This window comes from Notechis scutatus, chromosome 1, assembly GCF_049901735.1.
Source record: "Notechis scutatus isolate UNSWTSFEM ecotype Mainland chromosome 1, rNotScu1.2, whole genome shotgun sequence".
In the NCBI taxonomy this organism is placed as follows: Eukaryota; Metazoa; Chordata; class Lepidosauria; order Squamata; family Elapidae; genus Notechis; species Notechis scutatus.
This window is the reverse complement of record NC_142009.1, coordinates 19,816,463-19,836,036: the sequence shown is the minus strand read 5'-3', so window position 1 is coordinate 19,836,036 and position 19,574 is coordinate 19,816,463. Positions and strand designations below refer to the sequence as shown.

The 19,574-nt window shown below is 40.6% G+C and overlaps 1 protein-coding gene across 1 annotated transcript; it reads left to right on the top strand.

Moving 5' to 3' along the window:
- The first annotated feature begins 3,721 nt into the window (after window positions 1-3,721).
- Window positions 3,722-19,566, top strand: NUP88 (nucleoporin 88). Its single transcript, XM_026672419.2, has 17 exons — window positions 3,722-4,103; window positions 5,658-5,827; window positions 6,724-6,849; window positions 7,103-7,189; window positions 7,304-7,480; window positions 8,238-8,424; window positions 9,759-9,909; window positions 10,576-10,674; window positions 11,156-11,246; window positions 12,004-12,105; window positions 14,256-14,414; window positions 15,191-15,316; window positions 15,999-16,064; window positions 17,514-17,594; window positions 18,263-18,389; window positions 18,650-18,768; window positions 19,201-19,566. The coding sequence occupies exons 1-17, from the start codon at window positions 3,846-3,848 to the stop codon at window positions 19,262-19,264; spliced, it is 2,190 nt and encodes a 729-aa protein (XP_026528204.1). The 5' UTR covers window positions 3,722-3,845; the 3' UTR covers window positions 19,265-19,566.
- The last annotated feature ends 8 nt before the right edge of the window (window positions 19,567-19,574 follow it).

Sequence of the window (19,574 nt, the reverse complement as noted above, 5' to 3'; positions counted from 1 at the left end):
AAACAGCCCATTGGGCAATTAAAAGCAGTTTTCCACTCATCCCCTTCCTTAATTTGAACTTGGTAGTATGCTTCTCTCAGGTCGAGTTTCATAAAAATTTTTCCCTTTGCCCAAGTGGGCCAACATATCCTTCATCAAGGGGAGGGGGTACACGTTCTCCACCGAAATGGCGTTGAGGTTTCTATAGTCAACACATAAACGCAGAGAGCCATCTTTCTTCTGACGGAACAATACTGGGGCTGCTACTCAGGGCCTAGCAGGTTGGATGAAACCACATTCCAAATTTTTAATCAATAAATGACCACAGCTCTTCTAGCTCCTGCGGTGTCATCGAGTACAGTTTCGGTTTTAGGAATTTTACTCCTGGCAAAATTTCAATATTGCAATCTGTTGAACGATGGGGGTGGGGGGGACACTCATCTGAGGCCTTTTCACTGAATACCTCCTTTAAGTCCCAATATTCCTGTGGAATTTTCTCCTCCCCCCTCAAATTCTCGATGCCAATGGAGGCCAGCTCTGTGAGATTCTTGGGTTTCGGTTGAGATTGCCCCTCCCCTTCTGGGGGTTGGTCAGTATGTATGTGCAATCCTCCAGTCGATGTGGGGGTTCCATTTCCGGAGCCAGGGCAAACCCAATATTAGGGGGCGCTCCATCCCAGGAGCCACAATAAAACACAAAGTCTCTTTATGCTTCCCCATCGTCATTTCTACTGATTCCATTATGAAATGTTCAGGGCCGCCCCCAGCTACCGATCCATCCAGTTGGCAAAAGGCTATGGGCGTTTTTAAAGCTGATTAGCCTTAAACCCATTTTCTCTACTACCTCCGAGCTGATTACGCACCTTGTGCACCCAGAGTCTAACAAGGCCAACCCTTAATCTCACTGGAATGGTCATAGGGCCCTTGTTTGGACTTACCACTGAGTCGTCTTCTGATTCGGATTCACTCTCTTCAGAAGAGGTTAGAGTTCCCAGCTCCTCTCCTTTCGGAGGGGCGATCTCTACAACCTCCTCCGCTTTAAGTGCTATTTCGCGAGGCTTTGCTGGGGCATTTTCAGGTTTTCTTCCTCCTCTTGGCGCCCCCTTTGGCTCTAGCTTGGCACAGCAGTCTGCAGCCCAGTGACCTTCCTTCCCACATTGGAAGCATGCAGTGGTCTTGGGTTTTGCCGCCATCCCTCCCTTTTGAGGTTTTAAGGTTTCTTGAGGGCTGGTGGGGTAGGACTTGCTCCAACCAAGCCCCCCCCCCCCGGCATCTGTTTCGGGTCAGATCAATTTCCACCTCTGCTACCAGCGCGTACCACAGCTGCAGCTCACTGGAGTCTCTTCTGGCAATACAGCTTTGATAAACATCTTCATTCAACCCTCTTCTGGCAATACAGCTTTGATAAACATCTTCATTCAACCCATCTTTAAAAGCTTCTATCAGGGCTCCCTGGGACCAGCCTCGAATATGACACGCCAGCTCTCTAAATTCCTGGGTGTAGTCGGCCACTGATTTCTGCCCCTGATTTATGGTCTTCATCCTAATTCTGGCCTTACGTTCAGCAAGTGGGTCTTCAAACCTGGCCCGCAACGCAGTCATGAACAGGTCATAATTCATCAGCTGGGGGGCATTATCATTATGCAAAGTCACCATCCACTTTGCAGCTGTTCCGTCAAGAGCCCTGGTAACACATCTAACTTTGGCTGCTTCCGAGGAAAAATCCTCTCCATATTCCTCCATATGGCTCCAGACTTGTGCCAGGAAGAATCCTAACTCCTTGGGATCCCCCCCATATTTTACTTCCAATGGAGGCACCTTTGGAGTTCTACGCCTTCTGGCAATTACTCCCCCACAACGGGGGGCCCTGGACTGCTGCTGCCTGTTGCGCTGCTGGCTCAGGTTGATTTATGGGGGTGGCTGCTCTGATTCTTCTGGCTGGGGCTGCCTCCCCCTCTTCCCCCTCATACTTTTGATCAGTCTGAGGTTCTCCGACAGCTTTATTTAGAAGATGCAGGGCTTGAGTTAGTAAAAAATTCTTTCTTTCCTTCTCTTGCCATGGCTCTTCTCTTCCACACCGATGGGTAGTGGTCACTTCTGGAGGAGGCTTTTCCTCAGGATCCTTCCAGCCAGGGACCATTTGGGTTTTACAGCTGGTTTTTCACCAAGACTTAATTCTGCTAACAAGTCGGCTTCCCCTGCCGCCTCTAACAGCAGGGAATCTGGTCCTCCAGTCGCTCCCAGGTCTTCTTGGTCGCTGGCTGGATTAGACATTGTGTTCAGATCCCCTCGGAAGTAAATTTATTAATTCTCCGGGTGGGCTGGTAAAGTGAGATTCAGAATAATGTCAGATGGCGCTCCATTCAAAATCCAAGAAAGAAATACTTAGACTCCATTAATTAGAGAAAAGATATCTTTTACTGGAAGTCAAGTGGTAGCAACAAAAGAACTCTGAATCTGAGAAAATGAGCGCGTAAATCACATATACAAAGTGATGGCAATGTTCCCACCCCCAATAGTTCAATTGGCTCATCCAATTAAAAGTTGTGTATAGCATCCAGGTGGTGATGAGGCCTCTGTCAGTTGACCTTGACATGTTTTGATAAAGAGTTGCAGCTGCGCATAGCATAGAAGCCTAAGCAAGAATCTCCCGCCCCCAACTTATACAGTTCTGTTTTGTAACACCTCCAGCTTGCTTCCCATAACCATGTCCTCCCTCCTCCCCCCGTTACTTATGACAGCCGAAAGATACAAAGCAAAAGAAGAAAATCTTGAAGGCTGACAATGTGGATATATGTTTATGGTATAAAAAGAGCTGCTTGAATTTCAGCAGAAGCACTTAGTTTGGACTAGTGTACCTCTCTTTAATTCTGCACAGAAAAAAGTGTGAAAACCCACTTCCCTTGCTCAGTGTGATTGTTAATTCATTATACCAGGTAAAATGAGCCAGTGTTGGGCTGCTGGGTCAACAGTTAAATCACAGTTGCTGGTGTTGGCCTTCATACACCTCAAGTTCTTCCCAAGGTTATTATTTAGTTTTTTATCCTACCTTTTATATATTTTGGTCAACTCAAGGCAGTGAATACAGGTAATTCTTGACTTACAACAGTTCATTTAGTGACTATTCAAAGTTACAACAGCATTGAAAAAATGACATGATCATTTTTCACACTTACAACTGTTGCAGCACACCCATGCTCATGTGATCAAAATTCAGATGCTTGGCAATTGGTTGATATTTATGACAGTTTTAGTGTCCCGGGATCCTGTGATCCCTTTTTGTAACTTTCTGATGAGCAAAGTCAATGGGGAAGACAGGTTCACATATTGTGTTGCTAACTTAACAACTGCAATGATTCACTTAAACAATACAGGTAAAATGGAGCAAAATTCAGTTTAAAAAATGTCTTGCTTACCCACATAAATTTTGGCTAAATTGTGGTTGTAAGTCCAGGACCACCTGTGTACCTATTACTCCTGCTTCCTATTTTGCCCTCAATGAGGTGGACTGGGCTGAGAAGTGGGTGACACATCCAAAGTCACCTGGACGGCCTTCATGCCCAAGAGAGGCCTAGGCTTGACAGTCTCCTGCTTTCCAAGCCAACACCTTATACTTGTATTTCTAAATGATATATTTTCTTTTTGGAGGAATGGAGGGAGGAAAAACTTCCACAACTTCTTGTGTTTACTTCTAACCGGAGGGCGGGGAGAAGAGTGAAAACCCGCCAAGCAACTTTTGAGTATACTCTATGGTGGCCGCCGAAATGCACGCTGGGAGCTGTAGTTCGGCCGTCTGAGGTGGCTAGGCAAGATCCGTTTAGCCGCCTATTAAGCGACTAACGTTTCACTCGCCTCGCTGAAGTAACCATGGCGGCGGCGGCAGTGTCGCCGGGTTTAGGAGACCATTGGTGGGCCGAACTGCCTCGCCATGCCGTGCTGAGTCGCCTGAAGGAGCAGGCCTCTGACGCCGGGCCAGAGACAGAGCAAGCCAGGCCAGCCCTCCCGAGGGATCTGATGTTTGGCATCGGCGGAGAACTTTTCCTGTGGGACCGAGAACGAGCAGCTTTTTGCGTCCTCAGCCTGAGGCACCTTGGCGACGACCCGGACAGCTTGGCCTCATACCAGGTGGGGTGTTTCTTGAGCGAGTCTCCTGGTTCTTAGAGGAGAAAGCCAGGTCACGGAGGCTCCCCTTTATAGCGATGATGTCGATGTTGGTAATCGTAAAAATTGCGAGCTATGGGGGGGGGGGGGGAGCGTTATCTCCATCTGGAAAAGATACTCCCTCTTCTGTTTTTTTTTTTTAAAAATCCTGCATACCTTGAGCAGTACATCTGGAAGAATTCCCCAGCTTCACCTTGCTGAAACGACAGCGTTTTGTTTATGGGAACCATTCCTTTGCCTAGGAAGGAACACGGCTGTAAACTTTGTGCATCACCTGTGTGGAAGGAGCATCCCTCCCCCCTTAGGCTGCATTTAACAGAACAACAGTATTGAAAGGGACCTTGGAGGTCTTCTAGTCCAACCCCCCTGCTGAAGCAGGAGACCCTATACCATTTGAGACAAATGGTTGTCCGATCTCTTTAAGCAATCTCACTTTTGTCCCCAATATTGAATGTGTAAATTTGGGTTGAATCAGAAACGTTCAGTTTCCATGGAAAAAGGAGGGCATTTAGTGTAGAAATACAAATGGCATCTGTAAGAGACAGCAAGATGGCCACTGTTCTTGAACTCCTGTTTGGCATCAAAGTTAATGTCCACTTTCACAGATCCCTTAAATATAATTTTATTTTGTATCTGAGATTGCAGTTAATTTTTAATTGATTTTTAGCATTTAATGTCACTCATTCTCATAATGCAAATACTGACATGGATTGTTTTTGCAATGCTGTAATTTATCATATTTATATAGCCATCCATCTCACAAGAGAGTGGGCAGTGTACAATAGTTAAAGAAAACCAACAAATAGGTTTAAAAATGTTATTAAAAACTATTAACAATTGCCCTTCCTTTGAACTTTGTTATGGGGTGACTCATAAATTAGATGAAAAGTAGTATAAATATTGGTTAGTTGACAGGTAGATTGATTGCAGATGCATGAAAAAAAATTGGTCATGTGAACGTTTGATTTTGCCTGTAGTGTGAAGCAATAGTCTCCAAACAGTCTTGCAATTTCTGTGAGATTTTTTTTCCTGTAATTCTTTTCTGGTCTTATTTTAAATTGGCAAGACAGTGAAGTACAATTTAGTTTTTGCTAAACAGGGAGAATCAGAAGAAGTACATAAATAGAGACAGTATAAAGCTTCATTGACAAACCAGGAATTGTTTTCCATAGTGTCCAAGGACTATCCATCACACATGTTTCAGTTGGAAGAATAAATTATTCCTTTTGTCTGTGACTGCCAACTTTGTAGTCCTCTATTGTAGTTATGAATCTATTTTCAGACTGATCCTTAAACATTGGCAGTTACTAGTAATACTATGATTAAAAAGCTTCATTTTGTGTGAACACAATTATTATGTTTTGTAAATTTTGATTCATGACTTTGCACATTGTGGAAAGATACCCAATTCAAGATTATTCAATAAATCATAATTAAGCAAACCAAGGCTTATCATACTGTACCAGTCCTTATGCTAACGTGAGAAATGTCTCTAATCAAACCTGTTTTTGTTTTCAGATTCTTCTCTGCATAAATTCACCCTTCTTTGAAGTGTATCAAACTGTTTTAAGTCCTATGCAACAGCATGTAGCTCTCATAGGAACAAAAGGATTAATGGTGTTGGAGTTACCTAAACGTTGGGGAAAGAATTCTGAATTTGAAGGTGGAAAATCTACCATCAATTGTAGGTATGTAGAATTTCCATTCATATTGCTTTTTCATTTCTCTTTATCATGAGGCTACCTCAAGATTATTATGCCATAGTGGTCACTGGATAGAAGTTTGTTTGCCAATGTTCTCCTATCCAATATTTAAAGAGACCCTTTTCAGTAATGCAGGTTCTTTAATAGCATCTCCAAGGTGGGAATCAAACTGACAAGACTGGAGATGCAGCAGTGTAATCCATTCCCCTCCAGGTATCACATACATAGACAGAGGCAGCGATTGGATTTGTTGTTTTGGCCATTGCTATCTTGTCTTTTTTGACTCCTCCTGTGAACATTGCTGATTTGCATTATGAAAAGCAGTTGTTCAGACTGCTTCAAACAGGTGCCTGAGGGTTAGTGAGGATAACTCTTGTTAAACTTGGCCTAAAGTCCAGATGTGGATATTTCAGACCCTGGAATGGTATATCTTATTGTGATACGTTTGCCTTACTTTGTCTGGATCATTACAGGGAATTTTGCTTTGGAAATGTGTCATCATTTCAGTTATACCTACTTACAGTATGGAGGTAGATGCTGAAGATTTCAATGAAAAAGTAGGTGTGTAGAAACATTTGGAGAAAAATTCTCATGAAAGTGTTCTGGAAACCAGTTTGGGACTTGAGAGGGAGCATTAAATTGAGATTGCAGGGAGAATTTTAATAGAGATTAACTGGGAAAGCAGTCAGAAAAATATCAAGCCATTCTAATTCTATCTCTGACATAGCAGAGGCATAGAATTAGCCGGTTGGCCTGCAAAAGTCTGGATAAATCTTTTCATAGTATAGCCATTGTAAGATGTGAGCTACTGCTTAAAGCGTGGCAACAGATGAATGAACAGTAGATCTTTTGTGGCTGAAATGCATACATGTGTTTTTCAGCACCATACCTATTGCTGAAAGGTTCTTCACCAGTTCATCATCTCTGACCCTGAAGCATGCTGCTTGGTACCCCGGTGAGACTCTGGAGCCGCATGTTGTGCTATTAACATCCGATAACACAATAAGGTAAACTTTTCTTGCTCTGAATGGATTGTATTTAAGAGAGTTATAACTCCAAAGAAACAAAAAAACAGATCTCAACAAAGCCATCACTGGTTTTGTATGGATACTTTTGCTGCTGCTGCCAACAACAAAAAAAGCCAACCAATATGGAAAATTATTCACCATAATTGAAATATACACTTATACAGTAGTTATTCAGTATGAAGAAATAATCATGTGGGATGTTTTTGTTAATTAAAAACTTTTTCTTTAATAGGATTTATAGTTTGAGTTCACCCCAAACACCTGTGAAAATGATAACACTTTCAGATGCTGATGAGGAAACATTGAGACTTAATAAGGGGTAAGAGTGAATCTTCCTCCTCTCCAGGCATGTTCAGCTATTGTTTGTTCGCCTCAAAACTGGACCTGTGTTTAGAGACACTGCTGACTAAAGCCTCTGCCTTTTCTTCTTCAGGAGAACATATACAGCATTGATAGGAGAAACTGCAGTGGCATTTGACTTTGGACCTCTAGTGGTACTTCCTAAGAATGTAACTGGACAGAGAGAGAAAGAGGATGTGCTGGCATATCCTATGTATATCCTGTATGAAAATGGAGAGACGTTTCTGATCTACATTAATCTCTTGCACAGGTAAAGACTTGGTTGAGAAAGTTCACTTAGTGGCATTCAGTTTGCCTATCTGACCTAGAGAGTACATTTTCAAATATAGGAGGTTATAAAGGCACTGGTTGAAAAATAATTTTTTTTAAAGGCTGAATGGAAATCAACTGTTTCTAAATAACACGTTTCATCTTCCGTCACTGGTACTGTGCCTCAATAGGTTTTGAGTATTCCAGTTTTGGCAAGGTTTTGCCAAATATTTCAAATATTCTCTCATTCTCTCATTGGGCTAACATTTAGGGCACTACAGTGAAACTGATGGAGAGTCAAGAAAGAGCAAACAAAGGGTTTGCATGCAATGCAAGGCAAATATATGGAGGACGTTTCATGGTTATGAATAAAGCAACAATATTATGACATCTAGAAAGTCTGATTAATTACATATTTCTTTAAAAAGAAGGAAGCATCTTAAGCCTTTTCCGGTCTGTCCCTAGAAGTGCTTAGAACTAAGTAACTTCTCTGAGGTATGGCTCAAGCAATTGCTTCCAGGAGTGACATTACATTAGATTTTTATAAAATATAATATTTTTTTTCTCAGCATAAATTTTAAATATGCGAGACCATGGAACATTCTTAGTTCCTAGTAACTCAAGTAACTCAATTTTTGCAGAAAACAGTGAAAAGTTTCTTTTATCAAGCAGTTAATTTGGTTTATTTGGCAGGACAGTGATGATAAAAGTTAATGCTATTAAACAGCCTCCCACTCACCTTGAAATTATTATTCCAGCACTAGTAACCTTGGGAAGCTGCTGGGCCCATTGCTGATGTATCCCGCAGCTGAAGACAATTATGGCTATGATGCTTGTGCAGTTCTCTGCCTTCCCTGTGTTCCTAACATCCTAGTGATTGCTACCGAATCGGGGATGCTTTATCATTGTGTGGTACTAGAGGGAGAAGATGATGATGAACAGATGGTATGTTACTGCTACAGTTTGCACTTTTGAGAAAGAGTGTTGATATATGAGAGGAATCTCTAGTTCTGTGGTAAAACAAAATGTTCTGCATACAGTAAGCTCTAACATTGTCCAGATCAACGAATCAAATTTTAATTGATAGAACAGATCCATGCCTAAGCACCCCAAAAATAGCTTTTTCTTCCAGAAACAGTCTGGGCTAGAGGGTGAAATGGCCTGAGTATAAATCCCTTAAAACATTTGTGTATATTTTTAGGCATCTGAGTCTTGGTGGTGCAGTGGTTAGAGTGCAGTACTGCAGGCTACTTCTGACTGTCAGCTGCCTGCAATTTGGCAGTTCAAATCCCATTAGATTCAAGGTTGACTCAGCCTTCCATCCTTCCAAGGTCGGTAAAATGAGGACCCAAATTGTGGGGGCAATATGCTGACTCTGTAAACTGCTTAGAGAGGGCTGTAAAGCACTGTGAAGCGGTATATAAGTCTAAGTGCTATTGCTATTGCTATCTGACTACAGAAGAGATCATTTGCTGTATTTCCAGATTTCCTATAGCAATCTTGCATATTAATTTGAGGTATAATAAACAGTGTAGTGTTACAATATAATGTTCTAGTGATTGTGAGTAGCCAGCCCATAGGTTGCATATTGCTCTCCAGTTTTTTTCACTACTGTAATTCAGTAATAAAACTGATGACTTTCAGTTTCATAATTTTGACATTTGGATGTCTTTCAGAGAGGCTTTAGAATAATTTGGAAACCCTCCTTCTGTCACCTTTCTTAATCCATTCACCCCAGTTTTAAATAATATGCTAAAGTCTTTGGGTGTGCTCCTTCTAGGGAAACTAGATAGAAGATTGAGGGACTGAGAAGTAGCTTTTACCTTCTCCAGTGTTTTCCATCGCTGCCTTACAGTTATATTGCTGTGCAGAGTTGACTTCAAATACAAACAGTTTGAAATGTGTTATGTCTACCCAAGAAATACGTTTTATCCTAACCATTCAAGTGACTGCTGGAAAGGGGAGAATGTACCCTTGACAGACATTTAACCTGATTGATTACTGATTGAAGCTAAAGTGAGTGCCACTTAATGCAGTTCTGTTCTATGTCATTGGAATAACCGGCTCAAGGTTGACTTAGCCTTCCAACCTTCTGAGATTGGCAAAATGAGGACCCTGATTGTTGGAGGCAACATACAAATAATGCTTATATTGTATATTGTGCTGTAAAGCTCTTTGAGGCAGTATATAGGACTATATGCTATTGCTATTAACCCAATGTGTCTCAAGGGAATCATGACTTGAAAAATGTTAATATAATCTTTCCATTTTCCCTGCAGTCTATGAAGTCTTGGGATTCCCGAGCTGACCTCATTCCATCACTCTATGTGTTTGAGTGTGTTGAATTGGAACTTGCTCTGAGACTAGCTTCCAGAGAAGGGGAAGAACCTATAGAGTCAGATTTCTCCTGTCCAATGAAATTGCACAGAGGTAAGAACATGGGTCATTACTTGTCTTATATTTGTTCTCTTTCATCTCCATTTATTATATGATCAATCTGCCTTTTAGGGCATATATAATTTATTTTTTTTAAAAAAAAATACACATCTGGAAAGCTCGAGCATTGTACCAGGAGCAGGGAATTAAAATCCTGGTTAAGTCTAATATTGGCTGGATGACCTTATAGAACAACTGAGACAATAAAATGAGAGTTGCAAATGTGACCTTGAAATGGTATTCTTATACAACTTAATGTGTGGGCTTAGTTGAACACAGTAGATCGTTTCAGTAGAGAAGCACAGCATTGTATGGTGTCACTGAAAGTAGTACAGTATGTAAAGATATAAGGCAAATATCTATACAGTTCATATTTTGAGTAGAGATTGCAAATAATCAGAGAGGCTAATAATCCTATTACAATGATATCATTTTTTTAGATATAGTCAAAGCAAAATTGTTTCTGTAAATCCCTTGCCTTATTTTTCAAGTTGTTTTACTACATAGTCATGAGCAACTGAAGTGTTGGGAGATGATGGAACTGCTTCATATAAGAAAGCTGGCAGATTTCCATTTTAAAACTCATGTACATACAGTGTGAAATCTGTCTTGTGTCAATTTGGTCATCAATTAATACAAAACCATGCTTATGTTGCTCAGATCCCAAATGCTCTTCTCGCTACCACTGCACACATGATGCTGGTGTACATAGTATCGGACTCCCCTGGATCAACAAACTACACAAATTCCTTGGTTCTGGTAAGTAACTTGGTCTTCCTGGCTTGTAATTCAGTTTTTCTTAAAAATACATATTTAGGTTCTTGTCATTGCCTTGAGTTTAATGTATATTTAAAAGCTAAGATATTAATGTGTTCCTAACTAGCCTTCAAATTTGGTGGCTTCTACTCTTTGGAGTGCTCTCTCACTGATATTTGGGAAGCAAATACTGCTATATTTTCTAGCAGTATGTCTGTCTTGGATCCTATTTTTCATCAGACCTCTTTCTGTGGGAACTCGTATTTCCTAAATGTATTTTTTCCCTCCCTTTTAACATGCATAGTTCATATTTATAAATGCTTTTACATTACAAACTTGTTTTATTTTGGTTTTTATCTTTGTTTTTTAATACAGAAATGTGATATAAAAATAGATCAAATGAATAGGGTAGTTTGTGGTGATACCTGAATCCTGCAAATTGGAGCTAGGGTTTTGCATTAAATTAGTGGACTTGCTGTTTCAGACGAGGAAGACAAAGACAGTTTGCAGGAGCTCGGGGCAGAACAGAAGTGCTTTGTGGAGCATATCCTGTGTACCAAGCCTCTACCATGCAGGTAGGAGCCAGTTGATGTTCTTCATGCAGCTTATCTTTGGAGACTTGTGCTCAATAACTCTTACAGATAATTGTTGTAACATATGAAACAGTGAAGAGTATGTTGGCTTTGTTAATTTTGTACATGTGTTTGGGATAGAGACTGGGGGGTGGGGGTCACGTGTACTGCATTTACCTTGCTCAACTAGAGTTTTAAGTTATAGGAAAAATAATGTTCAAGAGAATCATTATAGGTTGGATCTTTCATTTTATATATTTAAATGTCTTAGTCCCCAACTTTATACTGTTCAGATATGTTGGAGTGTTTTTCAGGCATGAAGAGTGATTGTGTGGATTAGGGATGAAGGAGGTTGTAATCATGGTATATACCTGGCTACTTGAGATACTGTCTCCAGTTGTATTTTTTCTTTTATTTTTAAGCATGCCAGAGTTATTGTGCTTATAATAAATTATATAAATAAATGATAAGTGTCCCAGAGCCATGGTGATCTGAGAATTGCATAAATAAATAGATACAGTTGTCAAACATTTGTTTAGGAAGGATTGTGCTAGAAAAAAGGAAGGCAACGAGTCACTTCCAGGACTCGTGAACTGAACATGCCTGGAATCCAGAAATAATCACCTAAATCTTTTTAAGAAGCAGGCAGTACATGTGGGAGGAAGCCTTTGCCTTTTAGTCTGAATATAGTAAAGATGGCTGTTCTTCTGCCACTAAGACTGCTAGGAGAGATGTGTAAAGAGATATTTTGTTCCTGTAGACAACCTGCTGCAATTAGAGGGTTCTGGATTGTCTCGGATATTCTGGGCCCTACAATGGTTTGCATCACCAGGACCTATGAATGCATTACCAGGCCTCTTCTGTAAGTATGAAGCCATTTATAATCTATGCCTATTTACTTTTAAGTTTTTCACAAGTGAAAAGCATTGCTGTTTACATATGCAGGCATACATTTACACACACACACACACAACACACACACACACACACACAAAACACACATCGTGTGTGTGCGTTGTGTGTGTGTGTGTGTGTGTGTGTGTGTACCTGGCTTAGGAATTCTGGGGAGTTGAAGTCCCCCGCCATAAAGTTTCCAAAACTGAGAAACAATGTTTTAGATTTGAGGTGGCTTGATCTTATCAAGGTTACCCACAGATTCAAATTGCAGTATTAAGCATTGCTTCACATTTAGAAGTTCTCCTCAGATTACATATAATGGATTCAGATTTTGGTTGACATGGATTTTTAGATTTCCTTGTTTCAATTACAACATTACCTTGTTCTTGAAAGCATATCTGTTTTCCCCCTTATGAATCAGTTGTTTGGCTAACTCCTTTGTGATATGCTTGCTGGCACCAGCTCTCATTGAACTTGAATTCTTTTAAGTATTTCTAGAGACAAAAACCTTTATATGCTCCGCTTTTGTTTAAAATATCTATGAAGTATAGTATTTTAGTGAAGATCTGCAAAATTCATGGCCTACACCAGTGGTCCCCAACCTTTTTGTACCAGGGACCGGTTTCAAGCAGAAACATTTTTCAAGGACCGGGGGGGAGAATCCGAGTTTGGTAGTTTGCTTGCAGACGTTTCATTACCTGACTAGGTAACATCTGATGTTGTTACCTAGTCGGGTAATAAAACGTCTGCCAGCAAACCACCAAGTTCAGGGAGCGCCTCGGCCCTGCCTCCCTCAGCCCCATCCCTCAGGTGTCTGCCTCCCTCCCTCCCTCAGGTGTCTGCCTCGTTCCTCTCTCAGTCACTCTATCGCTCCTACAGCAGCCCAGGAAGAAACTGCTTCAAAGAAGCCGGGGTGGGGGGTGGGGTGGCTTTCCTGTCGCCACAGCTTCCCGCGCCCGTTTCACCCCACCCGCCCGCCCGCCCGCTGCGGTTCAATCCACAGTGCTCCGTTCTACCTGCCTGCCTGCCTGCCTTCTGCTTCGGAGCAGCTTCGGCTGATAAAAAGAGGCGAATAGTTATTATTCTCAGCCGAAGCTGCTCCCAAACAACCAGACAGGCAGGCAGGCAGAACGGAGCACTGTGGATTGAACTGCGAGCGGGCGGGCGGGTGGGGTGGGGGTGAAACGGGCGCTCGGGAAGCTGCGGCGACAGGAAAAGCCACACTCCGGCTTCTTTGAAGCAGTTTCTTCCTGGGCTGGTGGAGGAGCGAAAAGCGACTGAGAGAGCTGAGCCAGAGAGCAGGACAGGCTTCGGTTGCTTCCTCCCTCCCCTTCTTTCATTTGTGTCCTTGATCCCCGATCCCAGCAGCATTCACCGAAGGCGAAGAAAGCCGCCATTTTTAAAAAATTTTTTTCTTTGCGGCCCGGTAAAGAGTGCTCCACGGCCCGGTACCGGTCCGCGGCCCGGTGGTTGGGGACCCCTGGCCTACACAACCAATAGTTTAATAACTTCGTAGCCTGTTCAAAACAGAAGAAGTAATGGGGCATCTCTGCTGCTTCTTGCAATAATGCAAATGGAAAATATATGTCTTTTTCCTGGTTTCCAGATTGATTCTCTCACAGTAAAAGAACATTGTGCCTCCCAAACTAGGCTTCAGCATTTATCTTGCTGTGATTTCCTGGAAAAATCCAATTTGGAAGAAAACTAGACATAAGAATGTTTTACTGGAGAGTGTGTTGGATGAAAAAGAAAGGGATGACTTTTCCTTCTATTGCAATTTTGTAGGCCCTGCAGTGCTTTTTGCTGGCATCTTAGCTACAGGGAGAGGGAAAAAACCCACTTTGATTTCTTTAATCTGTTCTCATAGAAAAAGAGGGAAACTCCTTAGTGGGTTCTTCCTAGAAGTATTAACAGCAAGGTATAACATTGAATAAGCCTCTCTTTTCTGACATTTTCTGCATGAGAGTTATGGATAGGAAGGGCCAATGGCAATACAAGCCATTTTTTTTGGCAATGGTAGGAGGGTTGTGAATATCCAAGGAACTTGCTGAAAAGGAGAAAAAAGGCAGAGAAGACTCATTGATATTCATAGGTGCCTGACCTTTGTTTTGACAGTTCCGCAGTCCACCCAACGTGCCCTCCACTTCTGTGCACCAAGGAAGAGCCACAGAAGTCTACCACACCTCTCCGCATCCTAGCTGAATCACAGGACTCCTTTGAGAGACATATCCGGAACATCTTGTGTCGCACCTCTGCAAATCCATTGTTGCTGAAGTACTACAACTTTTTCTTTGTGAAAATCCAATTTGACATAAAGTGGATTTTTTTGCTGTTGTGACTTTGCTGCTTTGCTTCACCGATGTGCTAAGATAGACCCTTTCCAAGCCTTGGGGAGAGCTTGTGGTTGCTTGTTCTTTGTTTTGGCTGTGGGTTCTCATTGCTGCAATTGGCAAACTGCATCTTGTTTGGGATGGACCACCAAAGCTTGATCTTTTCAGTGGACTCATGATCACTTTTCTTTTTCTGGCTGAAAATCTCCCACTCTGTATTTGGCTGTTTTTGCATCTTTTCTGCTATTGCCCTAAATCTGTTATTCTTCTGTCATGCACGGCTGGTAAGAGATTCAGAGAATACAAGCCATCTTGTTGGTTCCACTGAATTATTATGCTCATAGAATAGTGTCTTCTGGTTGACTAAGGGATGTGGGGAATTGATTAGGGAACTTTATCAAATGTTGATTTCAATATTTGAGTACTTTAGATCAGGGGTCTCCAACCTTGGCAACTTTAAGCCTTGTGGACTTCAACTCCCAGAATTCCTCAGCCAGCTTTGCTGGCTGAGGAATTCTGGGAGTTGAAGTCCACAAGGCTTAAAGTTGCCAAGGTTGGAGGCCCCTGCTTTAGATGAAGTGTTCAGTGTCTGTCTGTCTGTCTATCATCTATTTCATACTTTTCAACTGCCCATCTCCCTCAGAGATGTTTATATATATACGTCATGTATATATTTTCCAAGCTTGCATGTCCCATGTTTGTTTATTTTTTTTTTTAAAGAGCTGCAGATAAAGAATCTTCGCCTCCCCCAGAAGAATGCCTTCAGCTTTTAAGCAGAGCCACCCAAGTATTCAGGGAAGAATATATTCTAAAACAGGACTTGGCTCGAGAAGAAATCCAGAGAAGGTAACCGTGGCTCTTTGTTTCTACGTTTCTAAATTCTAAATGTAGCAAGTCATTTCAGCATTTTCTTACAGTGACTAAAACGAGGGTTTTTGAGTCTTAAGATTCTGCTGCCCCAAATAAAATAGAGAATAATTCGAAGTGCCACTAATTTTTTTTATTGGATCCAATGTTTCAAAAAAGGGCACTTAAATGATTTGTAACGTGTATAACAATATTTCTAAAAATGAACATTTCTGCCTGTATGTTATCAAAACACTTCAATAAAGGTCTAAAATTGCATTTTGAATCATCTTTTATTTACTCCCTGCCCTAGTATTAATTTTCTGCTGACTTAAGTGTAATACGACTGATAAACCTAACATTACTTTAAAAAATAATCTCTACTATTCTGAGAAAAGCATTTATTCTGCTTCCCCAGTGATTTATTTAACACACACTGCAAATGAAAAGAAATCCCATTTTCTCCCCATTAACTATACTTAATGTTTCTACATTTTTCTGTCCTTGGAATAGAAGAGTTAATAGTTGCTTTTTGAATATTTTAATTTAATTTAAATATTAAAGCCTTAGGTGTTTATCTTCTGCAATATCTTACTTAACAAATGTGGTTAGAGGAAAACAAAATATGCACAGATTGAGGCATTGTTTCCCATCTAACCTTTAAATCTTTTCTCCGCCTCAGAGTGAAATTGCTGCGTGAACAGAAAAAAAAGCAGGTAGAAGATCTAGACTGCTGTCGAGAAGAAAGGTAAAGGCCAACCCATTTGTGAGCCGTTCCCCCCCACACACACACTTTATTGATTTAAACCATATACATTTTATTTCTCAGCCAAAAAGTATCTTAGAATGACTTATTTGAGCAGGACAACATGTACTACTTTTAGGGCTTACAGTGTAGATGACTGACAAGGAACCGGAGATGAATATTAGGAAAAGCAAGTTCCGCATGAGTTCTCACTAGCTAGTTCTTTGGCCAGCTGCAACACAAGCAGTTCATCTAAATGTATGGAATAGCTGCCACGAATGAGAGTTATGAGAAATCCAAAACGAGAAGAGAAGTTATTAATCCTATCTAATCAACTATTGGCTCCTTGGCTGAAAACAGGAGTCCCCACCAGACGGAGATGCTAGGGTGGGGCTGGATGCTCCTTAGCTGCCACGAATGAGAGTTATGAGAGATCCAAAATTGATTAGTTTCAGGAGAGGAAACTTGTCTCACAGTTAGATGGAATGGTTTAGAGCAAAATTACACAAAGAATTATGATGGCTTTTCTGGATTGTCCCATGGAAGTAGCAAAAGTCAATGATGCAGACTCTTTTTGTACAGAAAGTATTTTAGATTCACACACATTCAATAGCTCGAATGGCTTGGGTTCGAGATCAGAGGTGGTATTCAACAGGTTCTGACCAGTTCTGGAGAACCGGTAGCAGAAATTTTGAGTAGTTCAGAGAACCGGCAAATACCACCTCTGACTGGAGATTTTACAGTACCCTTCCCCTGCCACGCCCACAGAAGCGGTAGTAAAAATTTTTGAATCCTACCACTTATGGAGATCCTCAAATCATCCAGGTCATGGTTGTCCCAAAGGTGCTTTTCCAAAAGGCAATGAGTCTTTCTTGGGTTTTTTTTTCCTTGAAAATATTTCACTTTTCATTCAAGGAGTGGAACTGAAAAAGCTCCTTGGATGAGAAGTGAATTTTTGTCAAAGAAAAAAACCCCAAGAAAGTCCAGTTACCCTTTGGAAAATTACCTTTAGGACTTGGGTTGTGGAGTTGCAAAACTCGTGCTTGATTTTGGAGAGCTACTGCTGTACCGTATATTAATAGATACTACTGAACAAGACAAATGCACCTATCATAGACTGGGAGGGCCAGACATTATAGGAAACAATTTGTATGACTACTGATCCAGGTTGCTGATTTTCCTTTATCCTCTTTAACATTACCAGGCCTAACATTTAGCTCCTTTTAGGTGAAACTTAAGTCAAGTTGTACATTCTGTATTTTAGTGCTCTTCTGGTTCCTCATAGATGCTGCTACTAGAGATCATAGAAGTTGATTTGCAATGAATGTATCCACTAGAAATTGCATGAAATTACTCAAGGAATAAATACGTTTTGTGTATCGTAATGCTGTAACGTGTAAAAAAAAACAAAGGTGTGTTGCTGTTCTGAAAATAACATGTTTTCTCATACAGAAAAAGCTTGAGAGAGATGGCAGAGCGTTTGGCTGACAAATATGAAGAAACCAAAGAGAAACAAGAGGATATTGTGAACAGGTGAGGATATCTTACTATAGGCTCTTCTGATTAGCTGAAATAACTGCAATTATCTAACTTCTTGCTAAAGAAACTGTTGTAGACTTGCTTAGAAGCCCAGTCATTAAACTGAGCTACTTTCTAAATTATAATACATGTGTTAATAGAAGAAAGCCTAGTTTATAGAAAGGCAGTTGCAGGCTACACACCCAGTAAAATGAAAATGGATAAGCAGTTTTACTCCTGGAACTGTTTCACTTAAATACCAGATAAAAATTCTGGGTTCACAGATTCTGCCAAGTCAAACCAAAGTCAATTATTATTGTTTAGTTCAATGAAAATTGTTTTATTAGTGTTTAGCTTTTTAGAAAAAAGGGGCTGCTACTTTTCTAAAAATTATTACTGTACCTCTTTTTCCTTGTCAAACATCAAACAGCTAGAGTAACCAATAAGTGTGCTAACATTTAATTAGCAAAATGAAACTAATTTACTTTTGAACAAAAGTGTACATCACACCTCACCAAATAAGAAACTAAAATCTACAAGTAAATTTGAATGGAATGGTTATACATTGTATAAGTGTAGCACTATTCTGAGAAGATATTTGGTTATGTACTCTGAAAAGGCATAGCGAATCCCCATCTCCACTGCCGCTTGTTAGAAACCTGACATTCTTTTTGTGTCTACAGGATGAAGAAAGTTCTCCGTAGTTTCCACTCACAGCTGCCTGTCCTGTCGGATAGTGAAAAGGATATGAAGAAGGAGCTACAAACAATACAAGAACAACTGCGGCATTTAGGCAATGGTATCAAGCAGGCAAGTGGTTCTCATTTCTAAAAACATCTAGAAAAATAAAATGAGGGTCCTTGCCGCTCTCTGAGATTGCTTGTTATCCTGCAGACATTTCATTACCCCAACTAGGTAACATCATCAGTGCAAGTAAGGAGTGCTGTTGTCAGTTTATATTTTGGTGTCTGAACCCCTCATTTCAACCCCGAGCTACAAATATTCTCCTTTATGAGGACAATAAAAGTAACTTTTGAGGTGTTTCTCCATATTGCTTCCCTGTACTCTAGGTTAAAATGAAAAAGGATTACCAGCAGAGAAAAATGGAGAAGGGAAATAGTCCACAGAAGCCGAGCATCAACCTCAGCACCTATCAGAGGAAATGTATCCAAGCTGTTCTGAAAGAGGAGTGAGTCAATTGCTTGCTGAGCTTTGATTATTTTCTTGCATAATTAATATTTGATTAATGGCAAATGCATGCATGGTGCAAAGGCTTCCATCTTGGTTGAGTTTCTAGGTTGCTGACAGCTGCTATACTAACTCTGTATATAGTGTTATGATCTGGCCAGAGTTGTATAGGTCCTAAATATTTGTGTGTTTATTAGCTTTGTGAGAGTGACAGACAACTTTCCCTCTCCCCCCCCCAAAAAAACACACACACACACCCAGTATATATTTCCAGTAAGAGGAAGGCAATTTGTGAGACTCTGTAGGTATTAGTTATACATAAAAATTACTGGACTAACCAAAATACATCAAATTTAAAGATTTCAATTACAAACTGTCTTTCTTACTATCCTTGTTCAATACTGAGATAAAGAAAACTTTTTTTTTCTTTCAGGGGAGAACACATTCAGGAGATGGTGAAACAAATAAATGACATCAGGAATCATGTCACCTTTTAGTCATTAGACTACAGACTTACGTTGTTGGAATATTAAATGTAACCAGCTGCATTTTTATTAATTTATAAACTGAACTATTTTTACAAAAAGATCCACTATTAAATACTCATTAGAGGATGCATCTGATTACAACGTATGTTGCAGCGTTCTGCAGAAGGCATGATGCTAAAGACAGTTGACTTCCGCCCTTTTGATACTTCGTGGGGGAAAATAAGGGAACTTTGTACTTCTTGGGACTTCCACTTAAATGTTTGTAATAACACACTGTTCATTTCAAAATAAAAATCAATACAACCACTGTACCAAAATT

Excerpts from the sequence above, each read along its gene's own strand:
- NUP88 (XM_026672419.2), top strand. The coding sequence starts at position 3,846 with ATGGCGGCGGCGGCAGTGTCGCCGGGTTTAGGAGACCATTGGTGGGCC. Across the intron at positions 7,190-7,303 it reads ACATTGAGACTTAATAAGGG|GAGAACATATACAGCATTGA; the intron begins GTAAGAGTGAAT and ends TTTCTTCTTCAG. Across the intron at positions 9,910-10,575 it reads TCCAATGAAATTGCACAGAG|ATCCCAAATGCTCTTCTCGC; the intron begins GTAAGAACATGG and ends TATGTTGCTCAG.